The sequence below is a fragment of the Neoarius graeffei genome, chromosome 23 (assembly GCF_027579695.1).
Source record: "Neoarius graeffei isolate fNeoGra1 chromosome 23, fNeoGra1.pri, whole genome shotgun sequence".
Lineage (NCBI taxonomy): Eukaryota > Metazoa > Chordata > Actinopteri > Siluriformes > Ariidae > Neoarius > Neoarius graeffei.
In genome coordinates, this window is record NC_083591.1 from 61096725 (window position 1) to 61119559 (window position 22835).

Sequence of the window (22835 nt, forward strand, 5' to 3'; positions counted from 1 at the left end):
GGTATACCTCAACTATGAGAGACAAAATGAGAAAAAAAAATCCAGAAAATCACATTGTCTGATGTTTTAAGAATTTATTTGCAAATTATGGTGGAAAATAAGTATTTGGTCAATAACAAAAGTTCATCTCAATACTTTGTTATATACCCTTTGTTGGCAATGACAGAGGTTAAACGTTTTCTGTAAGTCTTCACAAGCTTTTCACACACTGTTGCTGGTATTTTGGCCCATTCCTCCATGCAGATCTCCTCTAGAGCAGTGACGTTTTGGGGCTGTCGCTGGGCAACACGGACTTTCAACTCCCTCCAAAGATTTTCTATGGGGTTGAGATCTGGAGACTGGCTAGGCCACTCCAGGACCTTGAAATGCTTCTTACGAAGCCACTCCTTCGTTGCCCAGGCGGTGTGTTTGGGATCATTGTCATGCTGAAAGACCCAGCCACGTTTCATCTTCAATGCCCTTGCTGATGGAAGGTGGTTTTCACTCAAAATCTCACGATACATGGCCCTATTCATTCTATCCTTTACACGGATCAGTCGTCCTGGTCCCTTTGCAGAAAAACAGCCCCAAAGCATGATGTTTCCACCCCCATGCTTCACAGTAGGTATGGTGTTCTTTGGATGCAACTCAGCATTCTTTCTCCTCCAAACACGACAAGTTGAGTTTTTACCAAAAAGTTCTATTTTGGTTTCATCTGACCATATGACATTCTCCCAATCCTCTTCTGGATCATCCAAATGCTCTCTAGCAAACTTCAGACGGGCCTGGACATGTACTGGCTTAAGGAGGGGGACACGTCTGGCACTGCAGGATTTGAGTCCCTGGCAGCATAGTGTGTTACTGATGGTAGCCTTTGTTACTTTGGTCCCAGCTCTCTGCAGGTCATTCACTAGGTCCCCCTGTGTGGTTCTGGGATTTTTGCTCACCGTTCTTGTGATCATTTTGACCCCACGGGGTGAGATCTTGCGTGGAGCCCCAGATCGAAGGAGATTATCAGTGGTCTTGTATGTCTTCCATTTTCTAATAATTGCTCCCACAGTTGATTTCTTCACACCAAGCTGCTTACCTATTGCAGATTCAGTCTTCCCAGCCTGGTGCAGGTCTACAATTTTGTTTCTGGTGTCCTTTGACAGCTCTTTGGTCTTGGCCATAGTGGAGTTTGGAGTGTGACTGTTTGAGGTTGTGGACAGGTGTCTTTTATACTGATAACGAGTTCAAACAGGTGCCATTAATACAGGTAACGAGTGGAGGACAGAGGAGCCTCTTAAAGAAGTTACAGGTCTGTGAGAGCCAGAAATCTTGTTTGCTTGTAGGTGACCAAATACTTATTTTACTGAGGAATTTACCAATTAATTTAATTAAAAATCCTACAATGTGATTTCCTGGATTCTTTCCCCCCATTCTGTCTCTCATAGTTGAAGTGTACCTATGATGAAAATTACAGGCCTCTCTCATCTTTTTAAGTGGGAGAACTTGCACAATTGGTGGCTGACTAAATACTTTTTTGCCCCACTGTATTGATTTTGTGTTTAAAAAAAAAAAGCAAATGTGGTATTTTTCTACAGGTATACAGGAGCATGCAGTGTGAAGAATACATCAATGCCAAAAGAGAGACGCATGTGAATTGGATGAGGTGAGCAGTACACTAGCTGTTGGGTCGTTTTAGTGATTTTGATTTTACAGCTCCTCATTTGTTGGAAGAACTTTATCTTCGTCATTGATATCTCCACCATGCTTTCTCCAAGTCTGTAACTCCTGATCTGATTTTCTTTTTTTACCTTTTTCTGAAACATTGCCTCACTCTTTTAGGTATGTGAATTGTGCCCGTAATGAAGAAGAACAGAATCTTGTGGCATTTGAGTATCAAGGGGGAATTCTGTATCGTTGCTGTCGATCCATTAACCCAGGACAGGAGCTCTTGGTGTGGTATGAAGAGGAGCACACCAAAGAACTCAGTCCTGCACCTACAGGAACAACCAGACAGCAAGGTGTTACTTTTGTCTAAGAGGTTATAGAGGTTATTTTCTGCATCATTTCGTGACGTTTCTGAGCCTACCAGTGTTTCTGGGATGAAAGCTGTTGTACAATGCAGTCTGCAATAACTAGAGCATTCTCCAGAGAACTCATTTTGGCCTGTTCCACCAACCAGGTAGGTCTTCTCTCATCATATGACCGTGACCAACCAGAGAGGGTGAAATCTATCAGCTTCCTTTGAGACACGTGAAGTCCGCCCACTGCATTTCTTGCTATTGCAAAACTGACTACAGTGGTGCTTGAAAGTTTGTGAACCCTTTAGAATTTTCTACATTTCTGCATAAATATGACCTAAAACATCAAATTTTCACACAAGTCCTAAAAGTAGATAGAGAGAACCCAGTTAAACAAATGAGACAAAAATATTATACTTGGTCATTTATTTATTGAGGAAAATGATCCAATATTACATATGTGAGTGGCAAAAATATCTGAACCTTTGCTTTCAGTATCTGGTGTGACCCCCTTGTGCAGCAATAACTGCAACTAAACATTGTGCAGTTGATCAGTCCTGCACACTGGCTTGGAGGAATTTTAGCCCATTCGTCCGTACAGAACAGCTTCAACTCTGGGATGTTGGTGGGTTTCCTCACATGAACTGCTCGCTTCAGGTCCTTCCACAACATTTTTGATTGGATTAAGATCAGGACTTTGACTTGGCCATTCCAAAACATTAACTTTATTCTTCTTTAACCATTCTTTGGTAGAACAACTTGTGTGCTTAGGGTCGTTGTCTTGCTGCATGACCCACCTTCTCTTGAGATTCAGTTCATGGACAGATGTTCTGATATTTTCCTTTAGAATTCACTGGTATAATTCAGAATTCATTGTTCCATCAATGATGGCAAGCTGTCCTGGCCCAGATGCATCAAAACAGGCCCAAACCATGATAGTAACACCACCATGTTTCACAGATGGGATCAGGTTCTTATGCTGGAATGCAATGTTTTCCTTTCTCCAAACATAACGCTTCTCATTTAAACAAAAAAGTTCTATTTTGGTCTCATCCATCCACAAAACATTTTTCCAATAGCTTTCTGGCTTGTCCACATGATCTTTAGCAAACTGCAGACGAGCAGCAATGTTCTTTTTGGAGAGTAGTGGCTTTCTCCTTGCAGCCCTACCATGCACACCATTGTTGTTCAGTGTTCTCCTGATGGTGGACTCATTAACAGTAACATTAGCGGATGTGAGAGAGGCCTTCAGTTGCTTAGAAGTTACTCTGGGGTCCTTTGTGACTTCGCCGACTATTACACGCCTTGCTCTTGGAGTGATCTCTGTTGGTTGACCACTCCTGGGGAGGGTAACAACGGTCTTGAATTTCCTCTACTTGTACACAATCTGTCTGACTGTGGATTGGTGGAGTCCAAACTCTTTAGAGACAGTTTTGTAACCTTTTCCAGCCTGATGAGTATCAACAACGCTTTTTCTGAGGTCCTCAGAAACCTCCTTTGTTCATGCCATGACACACTTCCACAAACATGTGTTGTGAAGGTCAGACTTTAATATATCCCTGTTCTTTAAATAAAACAGGGTGCCCACTCACACCTGATTGTCATCCCATTGATTGAAAACACCTGACTCTAATTTCACCTTCAAATTAACTGCTAATCCTAGAGGTTCACATACTTTTGCCACTCACAGATATGTAATATTGGATCACTTTCCTCAATAAATAAATAACCAAGTATAATATTGTTGTCTCATTTATTTAACTGGGTTCTCTTTATCTACTTTTAGGACTTGTGTGAAAATCTGATGTTTTAGGTCATATTTATGCAGAAATATAGAAAATTCTAAAAGGTTCACAAACTTTCAAGCACCACTGTATATACAACCCCGATTCCAAAAATGTTGGGACAAAGTACAAATTGTAAATAAAAACAGAATGCAATAATTTAAAAATCTCAAAAACTGACATTGTATTCACAATAGAACATAGACAACATATAAAATGTCAAAAGTGAGACATTTTGAAATTTCATGCCAAATATTGGCTCATTTGAAATTTCATGACAGCAACACATTTCAAAAAAGTTGGGACAGGGGCAATAAGAGGCTGGAAAAGTTAAAGGTACAAAAAAGGAACAGCTGGAGGACCAAATTGCAACTCATTAGGTCAATTGGCAATAGGTCATTAACATGACTGGGTATAAAAAGAGCATCTTGGAGTGGCAGCGGCTCTCAGAAGTAAAGATGGGAAGAGGATCACCAATCTCCCTGATTCTGCGCCGACAAATAGTGGAGCAATATCAAAAAGGAGTTCGACAGTGTAAAATTGCAAAGAGTTTGAACATATCATCATCTACAGTGCATAATATCATCAAAAGATTCAGAGAATCTGGAAGAATCTCTGTGCGTAAGGGTCAAGGCCGGAAAACCATACTGGGTGCCCGTGATCTTCGGGCCCTTAGATGGCACTGCATCACATACAGGCATGCTTCTGTATTGGAAATCACAAAATGGGCTCAGGAATATTTCCAGAGAACATTATCTGTGAACACAATTCACCGTGCCATCCGCCGTTGCCAGCTAAAACACTATAGTTCAAAGAAGAAGCCGTATCTAAACATGATCCAGAAGCACAGACGTCTTCTCTGGGCCAAGGCTCATTTAAAATGGACTGTGGCAAAGTGGAAAACTGTTCTGTGGTCAGACGAATCAAAATTTGAAGTTCTTTATGGAAATCAGGGACGCCGTGTCATTCGGACTAAAGAGGAGAAGGACGACCCAAGTTATCAGCGCTCAGTTCAGAAGCTCTGATGGTATGGGGTTGCATTAGTGCATGTGGCATGGGCACATCTGGAAAGACACCATCAATGCTGAAAGGTATATCCAGGTTCTAGAGCAACATATGCTCCCATCCAGACGACGGCCCTTTCAGGGAAGACCTTGCATTTTCCAACATGACAATGCCAAACCACATACTGCATCAATTACAGCATCATGGCTGCATAGAAGAAGGGTCCGGGTACTGAACTGGCCAGCCTGCAGTCCAGATCTTTCACCCATAGAAAACATTTGGCGCATCATAAAACGGAAGATACGACAAAAAAGACCTAAGACAGTTGAGCAACTAGAATCCTACATTAGACAAGAATGGGTTAACATTCCTATCCCTAAACTTGAGCAACTTGTCTCCTCAGTCCCCAGACGTTTAGAGACTGTTGTAAAGAGAAAAGGGGATGTCTCACAGTGGTAAACATGGCCTTGTCCCAACTTTTTTGAGATGTGTTGTCATGAAATTTAAAATCACCTAATTTTTCTCTTTAAATGATACATTTTCTCAGTTTAAACATTTGGTATGTCATCTATGTTCTATTCTGAATAAAATATTGAATTTTGAAACTTCCACATCATTGCATTCTGTTTTTATTTACAATTTGTACTTTGTCCCAACTTTTTTGGAATCGGGGTTGTAGTAAACCACAAGATATTGTTGTTTTATTCATCATGCCCAGTTTAACCAGAAGTAGCGTAAAATGCATGCCCTGTGGATCCCGAGTGGCACAGCAGAAAAGTGTTGTCCCCGTCATCCTCCCCATCATCCAGATATTGCCACTTTCAAATCCTGATGACACCACAATTATCTGTGGTTGGGAGCTCAAGAGAGCAAAATTGTCTGGGCTCTCTGGGGGGGGGGAGAGAGATGGCATGCTCTCTCTTCTCTGCCCTGTCAGTTACACTGGCCAGTCATGGGTGTGTGAGAGCACATTTAATAGGAAGTAAGTGGGTTGGGCTTTCGTCCGAGTGTGCTTTGCAGCCCCCTGACATTGTATGAGTAAAACGTGGTCAACTGGTGTTTCTTCTCTTGGAGGAGGCACATGATAGCCCTCCCTGGTTGGCAGCTGTTATGTGATGCTGGAGAGGAGTCTGATGGGTGGGAATTGGCCATGGCTAAATTAGGGAGAAAATTGGGGAGAAATCGGGGGAATGCCCTGTCACAGCAAACACATAATATACGGTAGGATAATGTCAGACCTTCCCATATTACAGAAACACTGGGGGCGTCATTATACCTTCAGTGCAATATAACCAGCTGGCTGGAAAGAAGTTAGTTGAAAACACACATGCAGTGTGTCTGAACCAAGCGAAGTTGTTAATTGGATAATGCAGATGTCAGTCAAACCCATCAACCATTATAAAAATCAATTGCAACACATTTGCTTTATTTCAGGAGCATATGTGATGGTTGTATTATCAAGCAATTTAACAAGCAATGACAATTTTAGTATTTTTATGGAATTCAATAATTCCACAAGTCATCACAATTTTAGCTCCTTAAAGTGCATATCACGGGTAAATTCAGGAGCAAGATCAATGTAATTCTCCTATTTTATATTAAACTTTGGTCAAATATCTATAACATTCTGCATTCTCTGAAATTTTTTTTACCTTGCGCAATACCAGAAAAATTCAGTTGAAATCAAGCCATTTGAGGCGAATTGGTCCGCCTCTGGAAAAACTTGGCATTTGAATTTCCCGGCAAACACTGATTTTCATGATGTCGCGTGTGGAATGCCTCCCTCTGAATCCTACGTCAGCGCTGGTTTGTTTATGAGAAAACGACCTGGTGGTTTTCTGCAAATTTCTTCAACGTTATCACGTAATTATTAAAATGGTTAACAGATGTATCGTAGGAGGATGTAGCAACACCAATCATGATGGGATTAGTACTCATCGTTTCTCAAAAGACCGGACAAAGAGAGAAATGGGAGCGCTTGGTCTACACAGGCTGTGCGCTGAAACCGTGCAAGCTCTCGCAGCCTGCTGACACTTCCGCAGGTGACGTCACGAATTTGGCTCCAGACTCCCTTGGGATTTTTCCAGACGCGTTTTATTTTATTTTTTTCTGCTGTCGACAGATGGTCTTGTGCAAAATTACCCTTCTGGATGAGTGTGTAAAGGGACATACTTTTCATATATAAATAAATAAATAGGTCCAGGATATGCACTTTAAACTCTTGCAGCTGAAGAACTTCAACATGTTAAGGAACAAATAGTGTCTGATGAATTAACGAACAATTAAACACATGGAGGTTTGGTTGCTTTATTACTACAAATCACACTGTGGCATTCTTCAAATACTGCAGGAAGGAAATTTCTCCTGCTGCAGACCTACTTGAATGCCATCTGAATCGATGCAGTGTGTCCCCTTTTTTTTTTTTTATACGCCTACATTTAAATTAAATGACTATTGTTATATGTCTTCATTTATAGATGTTGGCTTGCTTTCATCAATTACATTAATATGAATCAACTGGGCTTCACAAAATCCCACAAAAATTAATTTCAATTACACACTAATTTCATGAAATTAAGAAGTGTTTTAAACTTGACAACCTAATCAATATAAAAAAATCCAGATAGAAAATACATATTTGCTTGTGTAAATGCTACTAGAAACTATTTGCAAATAAATCTATCCATATCCAGTTTGATAAATAAGGCCCATTTTTGGATCTTTTAGAACCTTGAATGTGAGGGCTGAGTTTCCTTCTCAATCCTGGATGAGATGTAAATAAAGCTAGGCTTGCCATTACCTAGACTTGACATGATGTCCAACAGGAACCAACAACTCCCCTTTGGTCTCTCAAACCCACGGGGCTATGGCCAATGCTGTGCATAGCTGCTGTTCCAGGACCTTATTGAATCTCCCAGTATTCCAAGCTAGAGGCTGCTATATCTTAGTCTGCAACCTTTTGTTTTTGTCTCAGTCTTAATTCATGTAGAATCTTGATTAAGTTTCAGTAAAAGCACTCCTTACATTGGGTTAGTGTTGTTATATTTTATAATCTTGTTGCATTTCATGTTCAATTTATTTTTGTCCTTTCATTTCTCCAGAAGTAAAGAACGCTCTGCTGCAAGTCTTTTCCTGCTCCACATGCCCTCGTTCCGATACATCTCCAATTTACCTCGACAAGCATATCCAGAGATGCCACTATGAGGAGTACGTGAGACTGCGAGAATCAGGAGAGATTAAATATAAGCTTCAGATCCCCTCCAAATGCTCCAGTCGTCAACCAACATCAACTGATATTATCCATTCTGATACTTCCCATAATGATATACAGAAGGAAATTCACCACTGCTCAGATTGTGGAAAGAGTTTTAGTTATCAGAATGCACTCAAGACACACCAGCGCATTCACACAGGGGAAAAGCCGTATCACTGCTCACAGTGTGGGAAGAGTTTTACTGAACGGAGTCACCTCCGACTACACCAGTGCATTCACACAGGAGAGAAGCCGTATCGCTACTCACAGTGTGGGAAGAGTTTTACTCATCAGAGTGCTCTCCAACTACACCAGCGCATTCACACAAGAGAGAAGCCGTATCACTGCTCACAGTGTGGGAAGAGTTTTACTCAGCAGAGTGCTCTCCGACGACACCAGCGGATTCACACAGGAGAGAAGCCATATGACTGCTCACAGTGTGGGAAGAGTTTTACTAGTCAGAGTCATCTCCGAATACACCAGCGCATTCACACAGGAGAGAAGCCATATGACTGCTCACAGTGTGGGAAGAGTTTTACTCATCAGAGTGATCTCCGACGACACCAGCACATTCACACAGGAGAGAAGCCATTTCACTGCTCACAGTGTGGGAAGAGTTTTACTAGTCAGAGTGCTCTCCGCCGACACCAGCGGATTCACACAGGAGAGAAGCCGTATCGCTGCTCACAGTGTGGGAAGAGTTTTACTCATCAGAGTGCTCTCCAACTACACCAGCGCATTCACACAGGAGAGAAGCCGTATCACTGCTCACAGTGTGGGAAGAGTTTTACTCAGCAGAGTGATCTCCAAACACACCAGCGCATTCACACAGGAGAGAAGCCGTATCATTGCTCACAGTGTGGGAAGAGTTTTACTCAGCAGAGTGCTCTCCGACGACACCAGCGGATTCACACAGGAGTGAAGCCGTATCACTGCTCACAGTGTGGGAAGAGTTTTACTCAGCAGAGTGCTCTCCAACTACACCAGTGCATTCACACAGGAGAGAAGCCGTATCACTGCTCACAGTGTGGGAAGAGTTTTACTCAGCAGAGTCATCTCCAAACACACCAGCGCATTCACACAGGAGAGAAGCCGTATCACTGCTCACAGTGTGGGAAGAGTTTTACTAGTCAGAGTGCTCTCCAACGACACCAGCGCATTCACACAGGAGAGAAGCCGTATCACTGCTCACAGTGCGGGAAGAGTTTTACTAGTCAGAGTGCTCTCCAACTACACCAGTGCATTCACACAGGAGAGAAGCCGTATCACTGCTCACAGTGTGGGAAGAGTTTTACTAGTCAGAGTGCTCTCCAACGACACCAGCGCATTCACACAGGAGAGAAGCCGTATCACTGCTCACAGTGTGGGAAGAGTTTTACTAGTCAGAGTTATCTCCGACTACACCAGCGCATTCACACAGGAGAGAAGCCGTATCACTGCTCACAGTGTGGGAAGAGTTTTACTCGTCAGAGTGCTCTCCGACGACACCAGCGCATTCACACAGGAGAGAAGCCGTTTCACTGCTCACAGTGTGGGAAGAGTTTTACTCAGCAGAGTGCTCTCCGACGACACCAGCGGATTCACACAGGAGAGAAGCCGTATCACTGCTCACAGTGTGGGAAGAGTTTTACTCATCAGAGTGATCTCCAACGACACCAGCGCATTCATACAGGAGAGAAGCCGTATCACTGCTCACAGTGTGGGAAGAGTTTTACTCATCAGAGTGATCTCCAACGACACCAGCACATTCACACAGGAGAGAAGCCGTATCACTGCTCACAGTGTGGGAAGAGTTTTACTCGTCAGAGTGCTCTCCAACGACACCAGCGCATTCACACAGGAGAGAAGCCGTATCACTGCTCACAGTGTGGGAAGAGTTTTACTCGTCAGAGTGCTCTCCAAACACACCAGCGCATTCACACAGGAGAGAAGCCGTTTCACTGCTCTCAGTGTGGGAAGAGTTTTACTGAACGGAGTCATCTCCAAATACACCAGCGCATTCACACAGGATAGAAGCCATATCACTGCTCACAGTGTGGGAAGAGTTTTACTAGTCAGAGTTATCTCCGACTACACCAGCGCATTCACACAGGAGAGAAGCCGTATCACTGCTCACAGTGTGGGAAGAGTTTTACTCGTCAGAGTGCTCTCCGACGACACCAGCGCATTCACACAGGAGAGAAGCCGTTTCACTGCTCACAGTGTGGGAAGAGTTTTACTCAGCAGAGTGCTCTCCGACGACACCAGCGGATTCACACAGGAGAGAAGCCGTATCACTGCTCACAGTGTGGGAAGAGTTTTACTCATCAGAGTGATCTCCAACGACACCAGCGCATTCATACAGGAGAGAAGCCGTATCACTGCTCACAGTGTGGGAAGAGTTTTACTCATCAGAGTGATCTCCAACGACACCAGCACATTCACACAGGAGAGAAGCCGTATCACTGCTCACAGTGTGGGAAGAGTTTTACTCGTCAGAGTGCTCTCCAACGACACCAGCGCATTCACACAGGAGAGAAGCCGTATCACTGCTCACAGTGTGGGAAGAGTTTTACTCGTCAGAGTGCTCTCCAAACACACCAGCGCATTCACACAGGAGAGAAGCCGTTTCACTGCTCTCAGTGTGGGAAGAGTTTTACTGAACGGAGTCATCTCCAAATACACCAGCGCATTCACACAGGATAGAAGCCATATCACTGCTCACAGTGTGGGAAGAGTTTTACTCAGCAGAGTGCTCTCCAACTACACCAGCGCGTTCACACAGGATAGAAGCCGTTTCACTGCTCACAGTGTGGAAAGATGTTTGCTTGTTTAGTTACATTTAAGACCTTCAAGTGCACTAACTCAGAGACACTGCATAATTCAAGTTGTCAAATTAAATATGGTTGTTACAGTTTTAACTGAAAATGACATGTACTTTGAACTTTATTGTTCATGTTACACTGGTCAATAATTTTTCAGAAGTTGTCTGCTTCAGAGATGAAGTTGGCTATTATGAAATTTGGTGTGTTGAATTAGAAGTGACAGTTAATCAGCTGATTGGCTATGGCTTCCAAGATATTTAAGATTTTAAATTTTATACTTATGTACATTGTATAGATCGTAATGTTTTAAATATAAATTGTAAAACTAGGTCTCGTGTTTATGGTCGGTTTACATGATATTTCACCTGTTCTCTTTATGTAACACTAGAAAATCAGCAAAAAGTTTATATAAATAAAATGTATTATGAACCAAATTGCAAAAACCAATTATGTGTAAGTACTGAATAGGTTTAGTCTTTATTCTGTGTGTATGCAGTGGGTTTCTATTTATTTTTTGGCAGCTTGTCTCTTGTATTCTTGAAACGGAGCATCTCTTGTCAAGCAAAGACTTGATCTCGAGTGCATAGCACTGTTTGAAATTTTTTTTTTTTTGAGCTGATATAAGACCAGTTTGTTCAGCAGAGTGATGTCAGTTGACTTATGAATGCATCATCAGTGACTTCTACATACATGTCAACCTATACGGAATGTCCGTATTTTATACGGATTTGATTCAATAAACATAGTATACAGGCGTATAAATAAAGTTATACGGATTCTTTAAAAAAAACCTTCAATATTTATTTAGAGCTATAATCAATTCCCACGATGATAAACGTACTGTACACCACAGACAGCCAGTAAAGAGCCTTATGAAATCGCGCGTTATCTTGTGGTAGCGAGACTTCGTCCCACTTTTGATCATGCGCACACCGCATTGCGAGAATCCCGCCAACCGGGAAGTCATAGACATCTAAACATAGACGCCGCCTTCTGCGTAGAATCATACGTCATCCTCGCCGCCATATTGGACGTGGCAAAGTGGAGATTCTTCAACCGTCTCTGGTATAGCGTCCCAGAGGTGGGCAAACTACGGCCCGCGGAAGACAATCATATAAACGCGATTGAGCAGATCTATAAACTATAAGCTTCAGTGTTATCACGTAGACAGGTGTTCTAGAGATCCGTCTTTCCAGTCAGTCGTATTCACGCGAGATTACATTTGCAGAGTGGTGCAGCGCGTGCCACAAAAGTCATTCTGGCGCCCGTGCCACTGATGATCTCGAGAACACAGGATAAAACTTTACAGTGAGTGGCCCTAAAAAAAGAAAAGTGGACAGTGAGTGCAGGGTGTTCAATAAAGAATGGACAACTAAATATTTTTTTTTGCTGAAGTCCGATCAAAGGCTGTATGCCTTATTTGCAAAGAAACCGTTGCAGTTTTAAAGGAATATAACATCAAACGGCACTTTTCCTCCAAGCATGCTAATTATGCTAACAACCAGTCAGCACAAGCACGGACAAATACAGCTCAGCGGTTGCTGAGTAAATGTGAGTATTAACACTTTCTCTTTTTAAAAATATGTTGGAGCTGTAATAAGATGGTAGTCACATGTTTACAGACAATAATATAAAAAGTATAAATTATATAAAAAGTATAAATTTTGGTTGTCGTGGGTGGCTGCTGTAGTGCTGGGGTTTGTTCACAACCGGCCATACGTGCTCCTACGGCCGGTCTATGTGCAAAAAATGCAAGAAACGCACGGAGGGCGCGCGCGTGATGTGCTGATTTTCGAGCCGTAGACCGGCCGCAGAGGATCTTCGTCATGTCAAACAAACTCTACGGGCGCTTACGTTTTTTTCAGGTTGCAAGACAAACTTACAGCCAACGCGCGTCTTTCTCCACGAACAAAAAAAAATCGCACGCCGAAAAATCGTACGTCTGGTTCTGACCTAGGCTTAAGTACCATGTGCTTTTGGGTGTCTGCTCCGCCCCTCATTTATGTCCCTGTCTATTATGAGCAGCTGACCTTGCTTCTGCTTATATCTGTTCCTGGACTTTTGCCTGTGGAGGTTATTCTGATCTATGAGTGGCCTTTTGGAATATGAAAACCTGTTTGGAACCTGTGTTTTGATTTTTTGAGGACTGGAAATATTTCAGTGAGTGACTTTGAACCTGAAAACCAGTTTGGAGTTTTTTGCTTTCTTGAGCTGTTTTGTTTGATTTTGTGGGCTGGATGGATCCAGTGCCAAACCACTGAACTGCAAACATGTTGGCATGGTGTGGTACCCAAACTGTTGAACTGCAAACATTTTGGAATGGTGTGGTACCTCTCCTACTAATGGTGGTTGGTTGTACTGGCAGGCTGGAAGTGGATGGTTAAAAAAAAAACCTCAGGTGTAAATCTACGAGTTCAGTGAAATGTCAAAAATGATATGTACTGATATGCAATTTAGTTGTATGTATAAAATGATACAAATACACTGGCATCCTACTCATCCTGGCAGCTCAAAGATGTAATTTAAGAATTAAGTGTGCTACTTTTCTTACTGTCACGTGTGTGTGTGTGTGTGTGTGTGTGTGTGTTACTTTTCTGGATGGATCCAGTGCCAATCTATTGAACTGCAAACATTTTTCTGCTCTGCCTTTGTTGACTGAGAACTAAAATAAATGTCAATCTGATCTGCAGTTGGGTCTCTGTCAGTGAAGGCCTTACAATAACACTAAAGCTTTTCCGGTTTATGTTCGGTATGTATGAATTTGGTGCTGGCCCGGCCCGCCTGGCAAATTTCAAAAGTCAATGTGGCCCCTAAGCCAAAAAGTTTGCCCACCCCTGGTCTAGACAGTAGCCGAGAATAAAGATGCCTCATTCATGTGCTGCGTTTAACTGTACCAACAGGTTTACCGTCCAAACAAGATCACATGGGATTACCTTTCACAGGTGAGACTGGAAAAATACTTTGTATTGATTCTGAAGGTTTATTGTTATTAATATTGAATAAAAAGTAACTGGGATATATCATTGTTAATTATCATTCAAATTTTCGGTAAACTATTTTAATTTGCATCTTATACGGATTTTGGAGGTTGGTTATACAGGTTTGATTGACCAAAGGTTGACATGTATGCTTCTAGGAATAACCTAATGTCATGTATGATGCAATACCGGCTTCAGATTGCATCATTCATTGTTTTGCCAAAAAAGTAAGTATTATCCAAACCCACTCATAGATTTATTCATAGAGCCAATCTTGAAAACGAGCCAATGAACAATTCTAAGTTTCATTTTCGTTCTCAGCGATCCAGAATTAGTAAAGTTTGACTATATTTATTTCAGAAGCATTTTGGCTGTAGACCAGTGTTCTATGACTGTTTTAAAATCTGTTACCTTATAGTGATGTTTAAAATGAGACTGTTAATGTTTTCTTTTGCTCTTAAGTAGTCATTAATTACCACCATACAAATAATGATTTAACTGTAACACTTATCAGTGTAGTACTGCAGCATGAGACTAATTGTTCATGGAATTATTACTGATCAGGATTTTAATGTTTAATGGAAATGTCGATCAAACCAAATGAGTACGGAGCACTTAAATGAAGCTCGTCCAACTATATGCATCCACCTCGTCTCACTGGTTGAGGAGAAGGCATCAAAGTTGTTTATAATAATCTAGGAATTGTACAAAAACCTGAAAAAAAATTCAGTATGCTTGGAAGTTCTTCATCCTAATGTATGTAGCTAAAAAAAATCTACGCAGTTGATTCAACTAATTATTTACAGACCTGTGGTTTAAATTCTGAAGTTGTTTCTGAATTTGCGGAATTTCTCAAACCTGGTTGTATCTTTAGACAACAAATTAATTGTTAGAGACATTGTTTTGATCAACTGGAAGACTCTGAGAACAGCATCCGTGTCCATTCTAGATTCAGTAGGGGTGAATCGGAATGTCATAGGACCTAACCCTATTTTTGTTCAGGTTTTTGTATGATTCCTAGTGGTCACACTCTCGATCTAGCACTTGCATTTGTATTAAATATGGAAAATATAGTCATACTTCCACAGTCTGATGCTCCCTCAGACCATTACCTCATCTTTTTTGAAATGTCTTAACAATAATGTATGCACCCTGCACATCATCACATCAAAAGTACATTCACAGCAACTACTGCATAAAGTTTTATCAGTAGTTTCCCAGAGTTATCAACTATGATTGGATCCCCATTGGACCTCACAGAACTTGATCAGACAACTGAATGTTTCGAGTCAACATTCTGCTTTACTTTAGATAATGTAGCTCCACTTAAAAGAAAATAATTCAGGAGAAAAAAAACCTAGCACCTTGGTATAACAATTACACATGCACCTTAAAACATACAAAATAGATGTAAAATTAGAAAATGGTGTCAAACAAAATTGATAGTATTCCAATTAGCATGGAATGAGAGCCACTGGAACTCCAGAGACAAGCTTCTAATGCTGCTTGTTCAATATTTCTCTCCACCATAATAGAAGATAACAAAAATAATCTTAAATTTTTATGGAATATTTTTGCAAAATTAACTAGGAATAAGACCACCACAGAAACATGCAAACCTTCAATATGTAGTAGCGATGGCTTAATGAAGTTTTTTTCAATGGCAAAATTGAAAATATCAGGCAAAAATGTCAAACTATTAATTTGAAACTAGACAATTTGATAAGTATCCAACACTATGACTATGAGCAATGATTTGTGTTTTACACTCCTTAAAGAGACCGAACTAATTTCACTTATTCAATCAAAATCTTCAACTTGTGTACTTGTGGGGATTTTTTTTCACCCCTTACCTATATGATTCTTTAAACAAATAACACCAGAAGCAAACAAACCTCTTTGAAAAACAATCAGTTATTCTTTTAGCAATGGCTATGTACCTAAATCCTTTTACCTAGCAGTTGTCAGACTCTTGATTAAAGAACCTACCTCAACCCTTGTCAGCTGTCCCATTATAGGCCAATATCAAACCTCCCTTTTATCTCCAAAATCCTAGAAAAAACTGTGGCATAACAGTTATGCTCATATCTACATGGGAATAACATCCATAAAAGGTATCAATCAGGATTTAGATCTCATCATAGCAGAGCCACAGCACTGCTTAGTAAATGACCAACTAATGGCTCCTGATCAGGGGTGTGTCTCCTTGCTTGTGCTGCTTAACCTTAGTGCAGCTTTTGACACCACTGATCATTCCATTCTGCTGGATAGACAAGAAAATGTCATTGGAGGTAAAGGAATGGTCCTCTGCTGGCTCAGGTCTTATTTAACTGATCATTGTCAGTTGGTATACGTAAATGGTGACTTTCGTATGCATGCTAAAGTAAAGTTTGGTGTTCCAGAAGGTGCTATCTTTGGCCCACTCCCCAAAATAGGCTACCTCTGGTTAGGATTAGGGTAGGGTGAGGGTGAAAGTTTTCCATTGCCCCAGCAAAAGCTGGGGCCTGCGTTCTGCATGTCCTGTCCAAAGTCCATCTACTCTCTCACCCCCCACAGCCCAGACACCACACTCCCGAGCAAGCAATCTTTCTGTACCTTAATCTGGATGTTGGTCGAAGGGGTTGGTGATCAGTCTGATGGACCTCAACCAGGGTTCGGGAATGGGATGAGGGGAAGGTCTAGATCCAAGATTTGATTTTAGTGGTTGAGATTAGGTTTAATAGTTGAGAGGTTAGGGGTTGGGGTTAGGTACTGGGATCATGGTTAAGTTTAGGTGTAGAGGTTGTGGTTAGGTTCGGAGGTTGTGGGGAATAGCCCTTAAAACAAGTCTGATTGACTGGATACCCCCACTAGGCTTAATTATCTGCTTACACTCAGAGCCTTCCAATTCTTCATACGATACACTTGGCTTAATTGGCTGCTTACACTCAGAGCCTTCTAATTCTGTATACAATACCTTGACCCCTTTATTAGCAATGATTGCTGTTTTAACCTCAAAACCTTCTAATTCTTGACCCATGACCTTAACCACTTAACTAGCCATAATTGCATTCTTAAGCTCTAAATGTTCTGCTTCTTAACCCAAAACCTTCACCACTGATCAGCAATGATTGCGATTTTTGACCTCAAAATTCTCTGTTTCCCAAGCCAACCCCTTGACCAATGACGGATACAATTTAGATAGATGGATGGATGGATGGATGCCTGCCTGCCCGCCCACCCCTCTCTCTCCCTCTCTCTGGTGGGTCCAGAGTTGGAATTTGTACTCAAAAGAATAATCCCTGAATTGGGAAAATTCAGTGTCAAAAAATTATGCTCTATAGCAATTTAGTTTCTTGTGACGTTCTTGGGGATTCATACGCCATCCCCTATGTCGTGCATTGACCATTTCTAAGACGAACCAAGCCTTCTGTTGCAGCATAGGCTCCAGCTTGGCTGCAACCCTGTAGAACAGGATAAAGCGGCTAGAGATGATATGAGATGTTGGCCTTGGCCTTAAGTGGAGCCCGGTACATGAAAGGGTTAATTGGTTCACCTGCACTAATTAGCGGAGTGCGCGTGAGTGCTCAAGGGTGTATGGAAAGTTTAGAGGCTTGGAGACGCCAGCAGGCACACAGTTTTGGAAGATTGGAAGCTGCGTTGTTGCAAGCTTGTGGATTACTTGTCGGGAGTTCATGGATGTGGATTTACGTGCTTGTAGGATTGACTGACTTTTCTGATTGGTGAGAATAAGGCTGAACTGCTGAACAGGCCGCCGCGCTCACTTTACAAACTGAACCGGCCTGTGCGCACGCTGCCTTTCGCCTTTCCTGTGTTCAACCTTTTTAAGTTAGTAATGAACTTTTGTGTTTAAAGCTTTTGAGTTAAGTTTCAATATGACTGAGGAAGAGACTGAAGACCAGGGTTTCTCAAATGAACGAGAACTGTTTAAGTTAATTGCAACACGCAGAGGGAAGCTTGGTGTTCTAACACATAAACGTAACGAAATCAACAGCCTTATTGAATCCGGCCAAGATAAAGAAATTGTTGAGAAACAAATTAAGTTATTTGAGGGATTTTTCATTGAGTTTAATAACTTGCAAGCATCAGTACAGAGATTGATAAAAGAGGACTATGAAAGAGAGGCCAATCATACAGACTGGTATGAACCAAAATTTCAGTTTTACAAAGACTTCTGGGATGGCGTTATAAAATGGGTTCAGTGCGAACAAAGTGATGAAAAGGAGGAAGCGGGTGACAAGGAAGAAGAGGGACAGCGTGAAAGTGCCTTCAATATTAAACCCCAGGATAGTGCATCTCAAACAGCTCCCAGTGTTCCGCAGAGCTATAAAGCGACACGCGTTCTCATGGTGCGTTTACACGTAACCGGATATCTATGAAGACGCATGTTTATTTATGTGGTTGCACCTCTCATTTACACGGAAACGGAGGTTTCAGTCACTGAAAACGGATATCTTTGAAAACTCCAGGCAAAGTGGAGATTTCTGAAAACTCCGTTTTCATGTCTGTATGTAAATAGTGGAAAACGGAGTTTTAGGTTTTCCCGACGTCACGATATGCGTCACAGAACAATATTTGCGTCAGGCGCTCAATATTTTGGTTTGATGGTCTCATGGATGCAACACAGGTGGTCGTCCTTTTTACATATTTGCAAACACTTTTGGGTTGTTTGCATTTGCAAATAGGACTACAACTGCTTTATGAGGAGCGGAGGAGAAGAACTGCGAGGAGGGTCGCAGTTTTTCAGGCACTTTTCCTCCCACCAAGACAAAGGCTTGCTGCTTACCAACGTCACCGCCGCTTTTGGATCCGACCCGGGCGAATTGCTGCCTGGTGGCTAAACTTCACAAATGAAGTTGTTCTCCCGGAGGAATGGCACGAGAACTTCCGAATGTCGCAGTCATCGCTGCTCTCGCTTGCGGAGTTACTGCATCTCTACATTGAAGGCCAGACGACTGTCATGCGGAGCCCAGTCAGTGTATTGACAAAAGTAGCCTTCACCCTATATTATTTAGCTGATGAGGGTAGAATACGGAAAATGGCAAATACATTCGGGCTCTCTAGGTCGATGGTTTCCATAATAATCAGACAAGTGTGTAAAGTGATTACTGTGCATCTTGGTCCTAAGTACTGTAATGGAAATTTCTAATAAACACTTCAGAACGCTTAACAGTTGTCTTTTCAGTCATTTATTATAGTAGATCATATAAAATAGGAAAGGAAAGAGAAGAATAGAAGAAGATATCACTTCTGATGATGCCGAGAGTACGCGCGCTCTGGGTTGTGTTTTAGGAATGCTATCTATTATACTTTGAAAGCATTCGCTCACTGCTTGTGTCTTCATGTGATTGGCTCAAGATTTTCTATGAAGCTTTGTTAAAGCGTGCACCTGGCGTGCTCTGGTATGTGCAGGCAGATGCGAGTTAGGGAGAGCTCAAGCTCCCTGCTTATCACCACCGAGGTCAGGAAAGGTGGTTACATCATGAGAAGATGCGTAGTTAGGACGAACTCAAGCACCCTGCTCATTACTACCAAGGCCACAGAAAAGCGATTACAGCATGTGGAAAAACATCTCTTCTCAGTAACTAAGCCACTTTAGTTCAACATACAGAAACACAGAGAATAATAATGTTCATCCATTAATTTTCCTTCACATTTCCCTCCTTATTATCCTATAGGATAATAATTTCTAAAAGAAAAGAACTGTACGCATTTTCAGTGATAGGAGTTCCCAGAGAGATTCGACTTAACACGTCATTGAGTGTACAGGGATAATGCTAAGGCTGTTTTTATAAGACATAGAGGTCTTATGTTAATGCTAGCAAGCCATATACATAGATCAGGAATAATAGAACAGGAAACAATCATAATGAAAGTGTTTTAAGTCAGGACTAGTTTCATGTCAACTGTGATGATGTCATCGAATGATGGGTTGTGGTCTTCGTGTTGGTTTTGGAGGCCAGTCAGGCAAGTCATCGGAGTCTATTTTCACCATCTGGTGACCGATATTTGTCAGCTGCCTCTGAAACACAGACATACAACATTGACAGAGAACAGGGAGCAAACATAACATCACAATCACTAAGCCCAGGACCGGTATGGTAGATAGAATTAGAGTCTTCCATCCACTAAACCAACACGATCAGCTGTCTTCAACTCCTCCATGTTCATCTGCGTGTGATTGTTCAGCAACCTTGCGCATCTTGTTCAGTGCCTTAGTGATGTTACTGAGTTAACCCTTGTCCTTCTTGACATGTATTGGTGCTCAGAGGGCGGGCACGCCCTATCCGCCCTCGTCCCACCTCACCGGGACTTGGAGGAAACTCGAAACCCTAAGACTTGTCTATCGGCTAGACACTGAAATACTCTTCCCTATTGAGGGTGCGTGCGTGATTGATGTGGTACTCGCACTGTTCCATGTAGTGATGCCTTTCTTCTTCACGGGCTTTAGTCAGCGTCTGGTCACTTAGGCCTTCTTTTCCTCCTGCTCAGCCGGTTCAGGAACCCTCCTGCAGTGGCTAGCGTGGATCCACATCACTCTGCATGTGACCTTCACTGCCGTTGGGGTCGTGAGCAGGACCTGGAATGGGCCATTCCACCGTGGCTTGTTCCACTTGGTTCGTCGGAAGTCCTTCACCACTATCCAATCCCCTGGTTGTAGATCCCTCAGCGAGTTTGGGAAGTGCTTCTTTTACCTGTTTGTGGATAGATTTCAAAGCAGAGGACAACGTTGCACAGTAATTCAACATTGCATCATCACACAGTCTGCTGTTCGGCAGTGTTCCTTGAACTGGCCCTATCCCCGTGTTGGGTACTCGTCCAAACAGAATTTCGAATGGGCTTAACCCATGTTTAGGCCTAGTTTGCATCCTCATTTGTGTGAGTACTACAGGGAGGACCTTTGTCCATCCTAGCCCTGTTTCTGCACAAGCTTTGCTTAGTTTATTTTTAAGTGACCCATTTTCCCTCTCTACTGCTCCCGCACTGGCAGGATGATAGGCACAATGTTGTTTCAGGTCTATCCCTAGGAATGCTCCTATTTTCTTTAGGGCTGCATTAACAAAGGGTGTTCCATTGTCACTTGAAATTTTGCTAGGTATACCCCACCTAGGAATTACATCTCTCAGGAGTGCTTTGACTACCGCCTCTGAGTCTTGTTTAGCTGTGGGGAATACTTCAACCCATTTTGAAAACATGTCAACTATTACCAGGCAATACCTTTTCCCTTCACTAAGTGTCAGTTCAATGAAGTCCATTTGGAGGTGATCAAATGGTTTGTCTGATATTGGGTGTGCTGCTTGAGTTAGGCCCAATCCCAATTCTAATTTCTACCCCTACCCCTTCCCCTTGGCCCTTCCCCTTGAAACTGAGCTACAAGGGATAGGGCTTGAAATTCAACCCCTACGTATTGGGATAGCCCTTCAACGATCGCATACGTCATCGCGTACCTCCGTCAGCGTTTACGTTAGCAAAACGCGACCAAATGCGTCATTGGCTGCGACCAGCCGCTACAGTCAGAGCCAGAGGCAGAACCAGAAATCTCTGCTGGCAGGGTGTGATTTGTTAACTAACACCACTGAATGGGATATCTTTGGCGCTTCGTGCACCACATCCGACAGAATGAGGTGTCAGAACACTCATGTAAACAATAAAAGCGAGAATAACAGAACAAAACGTACGCAGTCAAGCAACCGAAAACAATACTCACTCCCAAAGCTTTTTAGCAGCAGCTTGGATTTCAGAAATCGCTGCTCATTCTCAGCTCAAAAGCGAATCAAGCGGCGTGTTTCCTCTGGATAACAACTTAAAACACGTAAATAATGGAGAAAATACATTTATGACAATCTTTCGCCGCGGGAACCGCCATCTTCTGAAATCCGCATGAAATCTCGCTGAAATCCGCATGGCATTGTGGGAAATCACTCAAACCCCTTCGTTCGGAGTCAGCTCCAGGAAAATCTCCGTTTGGAGGGGTACAGAAGCCCTACCCCTTCCCCTACCCCTCCGCGTTAACTGGGATTGGGATACCCCTACCCCTTCACGTGAACGCGCAAAATGGAGGGGAAGGGCCAAGGGGTTGGTCCAAGGGGTGAAATGGGATTCGGCCTTAGTCTGATACCTTGACCTGCATTATGTTGTGCACATATCAAGCATTGCTTGCAAAATTTCGCAGCATAATTTGAAAACCCCTTTGTGAACCATCTCTTTGTTACTTCTGCTACCATCCCCCCTTTTGACACATGGGTGAGCCCATGTGCCAATTTTGCATAGAAAGGGAACGTGTATTTTGGTAGACAGGGACGGCCCGAGGGACAAACCCAGACCAAGTTTGCAAGGATACAGCCTGCCTGTTTCCAGACTCTTCTCTTGTCCTGGGTGGCAGTGCTCTGAAGGTCCGCTAGCTGTAAACAAGGGGTAGAAACCTGAGGAAAAGCAAGGTTAGAGGGTGAACTGGAAGCCGAGGCTGCACACTTAGCTGCCGCGTCCGCCCTGGCATTCCCTTGAGACACATGATCAGTATTGTTAGTATGGGCAGCACACTTACACACAGCAATGGCTCTAGGGAGTAGAATAGCATCCAACAACTCAGAGACCAGTTTATGATGTGCAATGGGAGATCCTGTGCTAGTGAGAAAATTTCTGTGTTTCCAAATGGTGCCAAAATCATGCACAACACCAAATGCATACCTACTATCCATAAAAATATTGACAGATTGCCCTGCCGCCAATTTGCATGCCTCAATGAGGGCACAGAGCTCTGCGGCCTGCGCCGACAGGTTTGAGGACAGACATGACGCCTTGAGGACCTCGTGATCTGAGATTACGGCAAAACCTACTTTCTTCTTTCCCGTCTCTGGAGGCTGAACCATCCACATGGAGGACCATGTCTGGATTTTCCAAAGGGTCACTCTTTAAGTCTGCCCTGGGGGAACAAAAATCATTAGTGAGAGCAACACAGTCATGTGGCTCTCCATCGTCCTCTGTAGGGAGAAGAGAGGCAGAATTCAGAACAGAACGTTTCA

The 22835-nt window shown here is 42.6% G+C and overlaps 1 protein-coding gene across 1 annotated transcript; it reads left to right on the forward strand.

Annotated features, from left to right (window-relative positions):
• Positions 1 to 1813: 1813 nt before the first annotated feature.
• Positions 1814 to 10134, forward strand: LOC132871952 (oocyte zinc finger protein XlCOF6-like; the record flags this gene model as incomplete). The annotated part of the gene is made up of 2 exons (XM_060906607.1): positions 1814 to 1988; positions 7879 to 10134. Coding segments are annotated over 2 exons (2340 nt in total), but the record flags the coding sequence as incomplete, so codon positions are not given.
• Between the last annotated feature and the right edge of the window lie 12701 nt (positions 10135 to 22835).